At 53.1% G+C, this 8692-nt stretch overlaps 1 protein-coding gene across 1 annotated transcript; it reads right to left on the minus strand.

Annotated features, from left to right (window-relative positions):
* Positions 1-5414: 5414 nt before the first annotated feature.
* Positions 5415-6545, minus strand: LOC103627765 (blue copper protein). Its single transcript, XM_008648071.4, has 2 exons — positions 6288-6545; positions 5415-6202 (listed from the first exon to the last, which is right to left on the minus strand). The coding sequence occupies exons 1-2, from the start codon at positions 6460-6462 to the stop codon at positions 5661-5663; spliced, it is 717 nt and encodes a 238-aa protein (XP_008646293.1). The 5' UTR covers positions 6463-6545; the 3' UTR covers positions 5415-5660.
* Positions 6546-8692: the final 2147 nt, after the last annotated feature.

Here is an 8692-nt window from a genome sequence, read left to right on the forward strand (position 1 = left end):
AGCAACCCTGACCAAATCGCCGCACCGACCGACCAAATCGCACGAGCATTTAATGCAAAGGTGGCCTGACACCTTTATCCTGACGCGCGCCCTTCAGCCGACAGAGCTGAAGTGACCGCCGTCACTTCGCCACTCCACTAACCGGCCTGACAAAAAGACAGCGCCGCCTGCGCCGCTCCGACTGCGGTGCCACTTGACAGAGTGAGGCTGACAGGCAGTCAGGCCCGGCCGCATGCACCATAGGAAGCTCCGCTTCGCCCGACCCAGGGCTCGGACTCGGGCTAAGTCCCGGAAGACGGTGAACTCCGCTCCGCCCGACCCAGGGCTCGGACTCGGGCTAAGTCCCGAAAGACGGCGAACTCTGCTCCGCCCGACCCAGGGCTCGGACTCGGGCTAAGCCCCGGAAGACGGCGAACTCCGCTCCGCCCGACCCAGGGCTCGGACTCGGGCTAAGCCCCGGAAGACGGCGAACTCCGCTCCGCCCGACCCAGGGCTCGGACTCGGGCTAAGCCCGGAAGACGGCGAACTCCGCTCCGCCCGACCCAGGGCTCGGACTCGGGCTAAGCCCCGAAAGACGGCGAACTCCGCTCCGCCCGACCCAGGGCTCGGACTCGGGCTAAGTCCCGGAAGACGGCGAACTCCGCTCCGCCCGACCAGGGGCTCGGACTAGGGCTCAGCCCCAGAAGACGACGAACTCCGCTTCGCCCGACCCCAGGGCTCGGACTCCGCCCTGGCCTCAGCCGACGGTCTCCGCCTCGCCCGACCCAGGGGCTTGGACTCGACCTCGGCCACGGAAGACAGACTCGACCTCGGCTTCGGAGGAGCTTCCACATCGCCCAACCTAGGGCGCAGACCAGCCACGTCAACAGGAGGCGCCATCATCACCCTACCCCGAGCTGACTCGGGCCACGGGGAACAAGACCGGCGTCCCATCTGGCTCGCTCCGCCAGATAGGCAATGATGGCGCCCCGCATACTCTGTGACGACGGCGGCTCTCAGCCCCCTTACGGAAGCAAGAGGACGTCAGCAAGGACTCAACAGCTCCGACAGCTGTCCCTTCGCCAGGCTCCAGCACTCCTCCGACGGCCACAACATCACACCAGCTGGGTGCCAAAATCTCTCCGGCTGCCACGACGGCATGTACTTAGGGCGCTAGCTCTCCTCCGCTAGACACGTAACACTCTGCTATACCCCCCATTGTACACCTGGATCCTCTCCTTACGCCTATAAAAGGAAGGACCAGGGCCTTCTTAGAGAGGGTTGGCCGCGCGGGGACGAGGACGAGACAGGCGCTCACTCCCTCTCCCGCGTGGACGCTTGTAACCCCCTACTGCAAGCGCACCCGACCTGGGCGCGGGACGAACACGAAGGCCGCGGGATTTCCACCTCTCTCACGCCCATCTCCGGCCACCTCACTTCCCCCTTCGCGCTCGGCCTCGCGCCGACCCATCTGGGCTGGGGCACGCGGCGACATTTCACTCGTCGGTTTAGGGACCCCACGGTCTCGAAACGCCGACACTATAATTTTTTAATAGATTTATACAATAATTGATGTACGTGTTTTGTATATATATGTCTAGATTTATCATCATACATTTGAATATAGATATAAAACTAAGAACTAAAATGAAGAAACCTAATATTATTCATCTCCAATCTATGTCCTTATGATTGCTCCATCGGAACACCACGAGTGACTTACGCTAAAAAGACGTCAGTTTTGATTATTTTGATAGATCTCTTATATTAACCATAGGGATCCAGTAGTTATACGAAAGTAGTGATAAAAAATCTTATTATTTCTTGTTCGTAGTGCTCCATGTTCTCTTCTATCCTACAAAAGGAGGAATGGGTCGTAGGCCCGTAGGACATGCCGTGTTTATGTCTTCAAGTTTGTACAGAATGAAAGCAAAAGTCAGGGGCCCAGCTTGAACAACTCAAGTCAACAGAGGATGCATACAGATACAGGTCGTGTGGCGGAATAGGTATAGGTAGATTAATAACAAAAGAAAAGTCATTACTTGCGGTTAAAAGCGATCAAAGAATGCCGATCAGCGGATCAAGTACAAGCTCTTTGCCTTAGATCTGTACAAAGCATGGATCTTGGCTAGCCTAGCTGCACGCCCCTTGGACACCTAGGCGAAAGCCATGAACAAAATGCACCAAAAGAACCAATCAAATGTTCGCAGAACACTAGAAATCGAAGTGCCAGGAGCGGGGCTGCCTGGACTAGGACGCATGCATGCATGGGTGAGATGGCGTGATCAGAAGAGAACCCACTTGGGCGCGGCGGCCCTCTCCTGGAGCGTGTTGCCGCGCGCGGCCAGCGAGCACCCTCGGTGGTCCTTCTTCCCGCCTCCCCGCGTCGCGCGCAGCAGCTTGGCCCAGAAGCTCGTGGCCGCCGCTGCCGCCGTCCTCTGCTCCCTCCTCGCCAGCAGGAACGCCGCCACGGCGTCGGCGTCCCCGACGACCCGCTCGTGGCGCATCAGCAGCGACACCCGCGGCGCGCGGCGCCGCCTCGTCTCGTGGTCCGGGCTGGCGCACTCCGACGCCGCCGCGCTGGAGCCCTCCGAGGAGTAGGCCGTGGAGGCCTCCGACTCGGAGCAGGAGGACAAGGCCGCCTCTTGGTGCCGGCGGCCGCCGTGTCCCTCCGCATCCTCGCCGCAGCCGCGCACGACGACGACGGAGGGCAGTGGCGCCGAGACGGACAGGTGGGACAGGCGCTCCCGCAGGCAGGTCGCGCAGACGCCCGCCCCCTGCTGCCGGTGCCGCCGGCACCGCGCGCCCTCCGCCGCCTTGGCCTTGCCCATCGCCATGCCGAAACCAAACCGCCGCCGACAGGGCCGGAACGCTACCACCACCACTGTCTCGTTCTCGTGTAATAAAAACCCAGCAGTCACCCTGTGTGGGCGCGCTCGTGTGCTGCAACATATATACGTGGGTCAGGTCAGGTCAGGTCAGGCGGTGTGGGTGCGGAGCGGGCGGGGGCAGCTTCGCGGATGCTGCACCTGTACGCGAGCCGTGGAGGAGTTGCGATGCGGTTGGACGTTTTTCAGGTGGCCTGGCTGGCCGTGCGTAAGCCTGGCTGGGTCCGGGCTGGCGGCGTGTGCGCGCGGTCGGGGGTGCAGTGCAGTGCAGGGCAGGGTTGTTCTCTCGTGCGGTACGGACTACGGACTAGGGACTACGGAGCGGAGTTTTTTTTTAGTGTGTCGATCGGGGTTTTTTCGCAGCCTTTTCTTTGGCTTTTCGTAAAGGGATCTTTTTGGAAGCTTCCGATCCCTCCGATGACATGCGTGGTGGTTCTGGTTCATTAGCTCCACGGCGGGAATTTTCTATCTGTTGAAACCTTTTGTTTGCTAAATTTTTTTATATGGTTAGATCTGGTAAGAAACAAGCAGACCCGTATCACTTTTAGGAGTTTGGAAACTCAAGCCCACTTGAGATTGAGAAGGAAACTACTAGTTAATTTTTCTTCCAATCTCTTTCGATTTTCAAGGAAAAACACGAATCCAGGTAGTCCAAACGAGGGCTCAACCTAACCAACCACAGGCGCGCATTGAAGAGCTCGCGCATGTCGCGAAGCAGCAGCGAAAATGGCGGGAATGCGTCCAGCCCTGCTCATGTTTTCTGTATAATCCGGGCGTCTGGATCAGGTCAACGAAACCACTTCGCGCCCGTGCCAGCATGGATTGACTTTCTAACGGCTTCCTGGTTCGACGGGCGAGGGCCCTCGCTTCTGTTCTGTTCTGTCTGCGCTAGACCGAGTCCGAAAGCTCCCTCCGCTCCGCAGCTGGTCGGTCTAAACTTGCCGTCTCCGTTTTCAAAGGTTTCCAGGTGACATGAAACTTCCTGACCGCAGGCAAAGCAAAGCAAGCAGGCTCAGTGCATGCAACAAGACGCTGGCCGGCTTCGCTACGACGACTTCTATGAAACTTTGCTCAACTCAAGGTAGCTAGCTAGGGCAGGCGAAGACAGTTTTTTTTGGCACCGAGCGCAGAACTCGAACTTTTCGCACGACAAAACGTCGGCACCAGCGGACGCGATCTCCAATAATTTTGGGTCAGTCCCTGTTGGAATACGAACCCATACCCTAAACAGGGTTGAGAGTAGTATTAATAGAGTAAGTAACTGGGCCAGGCCCATTACACTGAGGCTATGACGGTAATTAAAAGGAGAACACCACAAATTCTAGACGGGTAGTCTAACACCCCCCGCAGTCACAACTCTATCCTGTACCGATGTTGAGACTGGATCGAAAGTCTAAAAATACACTTGACGGTAACCCCTTGGTGAAGATGTCGGCGAACTGGCGTGGTAGGCTGGCGACCTGGCGTACGGTACGGCAGCTCCGTGCACCGTGCTTTACTCCGCTGTCCAGTTGTCCTTGCGCTCATCAGCACATGCACGACGCTTCCTCGTCGGCCGAGACGCGGGCACCCGAGTCTGAATCCTCGGGCGAGGGCGACGCCTTCCGTCGGTCCGTGCCGCCGTGGCGGTGCGAGTGCGACCTGATCTGGCACCGGCACCGACTGGGTTTCTCGTAAGCCGTCGTGAATTCGCTGTTAGAACCTATTCAAGCTGTTTACATTACTACACGGGACCTTCGCCATAAATGCGATGGACTAGCACCGCCGTCCGCCGCGCAGTCAGTACTCAGTATGCTACTAGGTTTCATGTTCGTGTAATAGGGCTTTCAACAGAACACGGCGTCAGCAGAAAGCAGTCCGGTGATGCGCTGTTTGGTTCGGACGATTTGGGCCGTAATCCATTTACGGGGTGCCGTTGATTATTTTGAGTTGGGCCTGTCCGCCATCCGTTTCCACTCCAGCCTCACCATGACAAGTTCTCGAAGATGTAGAGAGGCCTCAAAGGATGATGCACGTCGGAAGAAGTTATTAGGCCCCGCTTGCTGCCAACAATTTCACCTAGGGGCCGTTTGGATTTTGAACGAATTAAAATCCGCTTAGAAGAGTAGGCTACTTGGTTTGATTGAAATTTGATATTTCACCACTTTATAAAGTTATATATGTAAGTCTATCTCGAATTCATAAGCTGGGGGAGTGGAAATTGATTTTATGCCTAGACATAAGCATACTATTTGGTTTGGAATTTGACATTTCACCCCTATATTTACACATACTATTGTTAATACTATTGTTAGGGTACGAGTCCAGGTGACATGCATCCCAGATTGGTTTTCTGATCTACAGATGGGCTGCTGACCAGGAACGAGTGATGACAACCCATGTTCCACTCGATCTTGGGATGGCCATGATTAAGAGCACCTGAAACCCACTCTGATGAATTCGCGGCGTCCGCAGAGGCCATAGTCACAATGTTTGGTTGCATTTGCACATGCGGGGCAGTTCGTTTTTTTTTTTTTTTTGAGATTTCGGGGCAGTTCGTTCGATTGGTTCATCCAAGAAAAGTGACTTGCACCGCGATTCAAAGCGGAGCCGAGACACCAGCGAGCTTCCTTCATCAATCAAAGTACAGTATAATATACCCCAGTTCGACCCCGGAAGGCCGGAACAAAGAACAAACACATCGGTAGCTAGTAAAAGTGCGCTGCAGCTTACAGGCAACCATGACCTATCTCAGCTGCCTCCATCCTGGTCGGCCATGCATGGCCGCCGCGCCCCTTGTGCTTGTGCCTACACCTACAGCAGCGCTAGCTGGACGATGACACACCAAACCAGCCCAAAGCCAGCCAACGCCGCCGATCCGAGGCCGGCCGCGCTGGGAAATGACATGAACGGAGTCATGCCCGGGGTTGCCGTGGCGCCACCACCGCCAGAGCACGTCGGCGTCGTGTACGGTGTTGTGGTGGTCGGGGTCGTCGTCGGCGTCGTGTACGGTGGTGTGGTGGTCGGGGTCGTCGTGTACGGTGTGGTGGTGGTCGGCGTCGTGTAGGGCGCGGTAGGGGTCGGGGACGTCCGCGGGGTCGTTGGGTCGTCCGGCGTGGCGCCAGGGGAGTTGGAGTTGGAGCCGCCGACGGTCACGGCCACGGCGAGCTTCATCCCGGCGCCGCAGTGCCCGGCGATACTACACACGTAGTAGTGGGTGCCTGGCGCCTTGAGGGCCACGGTGGTCGCGCCGCTGCTGTCGGACTCGGAGCCCAGCGGGTTGGCGGCCGTGCACGCCATGTACTCTCCCGCGCTCACCTCCACCACCGTGTGCAGCCCCTTCGCGTAGTTGAACACTGGGACCCGTACGGTACGTCAAACAAGCTCGTGAGCCGATGGCGAAACCAGAATGCGTGACGACATGTATGCGTACGTACGTACCGAGATTGTCCCCGACTTTGAAGTCTTTGGAGGCGGCCCAAGATGTGTAGTCGACACCGGACGTCCAGCCGGACCCGTCGCCGACGGTGTAGCTGGTGGCGGCTGCCGTGGAGGAGCAGGCCACGAGCAGCAGCAACACTGCGACAGGCAATCGAGAAACCAAGGAGGAAGCCATTGCTCTCGAGCAGTAGTAGTGTGCTGATCAAGTGTGCTTCCACTATGGGAATTGAAGCAGAGACGCGGGGAAATACGGCCGGCCCCCTATATATATAACCGCAACGCAGAGTTGGGGGCTTTCACCGGCCGTGTGGGAACTGGGAAAGAATATACGTGAGCTATCTAGCCGCTTTTTACCTGTGATGAAATGAAACGCTTTTTTCGAGATGAATAGGTCGGCGATTGTTCAGGCTCGGATCGGAGGCTCTCCTTGTGATTGGTTGACTGGGTGCGCAGCGCCAGTCTCTGGCTAGCCCGGACCACGGGATACGCAGGATATGCGCGTTTCCGCGCATGCAGGTAATTAAGCCAAAAAAAGGCTATGTTGCATGTGCGGGTACAGGCTGCCACCCTCATCTCCGGTTAACCAAACAGATGCTGCACAAAGTTAATGGGACGCCACGGGTCTGGATGCAGCCGGCCAACCAACCAATCACGTAGTCTGTGTGTGTTCATGCCCACCAACCAATGATAACTGATAAGGTTTCCATAATGGAGTTTGGACAAATAATAACAGGTTTTCCATCACAACATATATGACTTTTGCATAGCATGATGGAACTTGTCGCCTGTTCATCAGCGTTCAGGAATACCATATATTTTGTTGCTATATATGGTCTCATTCTCACAATCATTTCCGTCAGCTTGACTTAATCCTTTGAGTAAATCTTACTCCACTAAGCTATATATGTAGGAGTAGTATCTCTTCGTCTACACGGATTCTCTTCAAAAACTAGTCAGGAACATTCCATCTTCAAAAACTAGCCCGGAACATTCCACCTATTTTATATGCATCGGAAACACCTTCATAGCTTTGCGCCTATTTGGTACTATTTGAGATATTTTTTACTATAAAAACATATAAATAGAGGATCAAAAGACCGTTACCACCAAACACGTTGCACGACGAGAAAATAGTGCGACCATGTAGTAGTAGTCATCCATCCTCTCAAGTATCATATTCATATATACTACTTACGTTCGTTGTCGTCAATCAACACCGTAGCAAACAACGGAAGCATATAAACTAGTACTCTCTCCGTGTTTCTTTTTATTAGTCGCTGGATAGTGCAAAATTGCACTATTCAGCGACTAATAAAAAGAAACGGAGGGAGTATTCATACTTGTAGGGATGAAATGCTGCCATGCCGGTGTGCTAGTATAGCTGATGAAAAGCACAACAATATAGTGGAGGTAGTCTACATCTTCATGTACCAGTAACACGTTCACATGTACTCCTCACATTCGTTGTTGATCAACACGGCAGCAACAGTAACAACGTCTTTATGTTATCTACACGCGTGGGGATGAAAATCCAGGGCCATCCCTAAGGGGTTGCCAGAGGTGCGGCTGCACCCCTTGTCTCATTTAGATTATTATCATAATGTCTCAATTACTTATCAAATATTATTTATTGTATTTGTGACGATTGCATCGGCAGACATATCCTTTTTAAAATTTTAATTATCGAGGAACTACTTGGGGTCAACAATATATAACTCAAGAGAAATTAAATGGTTTCGCGATTTTATGTATCGAGAAATTGTTAGATGAGATTGATCTCAATGATATAATCGTCGATTTTGCACCACAAAATGTTAGAAGATATTTTTAGCGTGATATAAAGTAACAAGTAAGTGTTTATGCATATGTTTTATATTTGTCATATTGTAAACTTTATTAATTATTGAATAAAAGTTTTTTATAGGTTGAATAATTAATAATACGTGTGTACTTTTATAAATACATAAATATAATATATATGGATGAATGCAGAGACGACCCAGAAATTAAAGACAGCCTAGACAAGATTATAAAGTGCTAATAACTATAGCTCATTTCATATAAAATAAATGTGTATATATATTTGGACTTGAGGTGCACTTTCAGCCGACAAGGCAACCTAGGTCGTGGCCTGCGGTGCCTAAGTGGTGGGTCCGTCACTAGGTCGATAGTGCCTCCATATCGGATTTCATCTCAGTCCCTCCAAAAAAGTTAGAAACGGTTCTATAAAAACCATAACATGAGTGTAAGCACCACACATGTAGTGAGAGGAAAGGTAACTACGGTTTTAGTGTTCGTAACCCTAGGAAGAGAAGCTACAGTACGGTAAGGTTGTTGTACGTCTCTTTCAACCATGGCACACGAGTCCATCATCATGTATATAGACCCATCCTAATGAAAATTTT

The sequence above is a fragment of the Zea mays genome, chromosome 5 (genome assembly GCF_902167145.1).
Source record: "Zea mays cultivar B73 chromosome 5, Zm-B73-REFERENCE-NAM-5.0, whole genome shotgun sequence".
NCBI lineage: Eukaryota > Viridiplantae > Streptophyta > Magnoliopsida > Poales > Poaceae > Zea > Zea mays.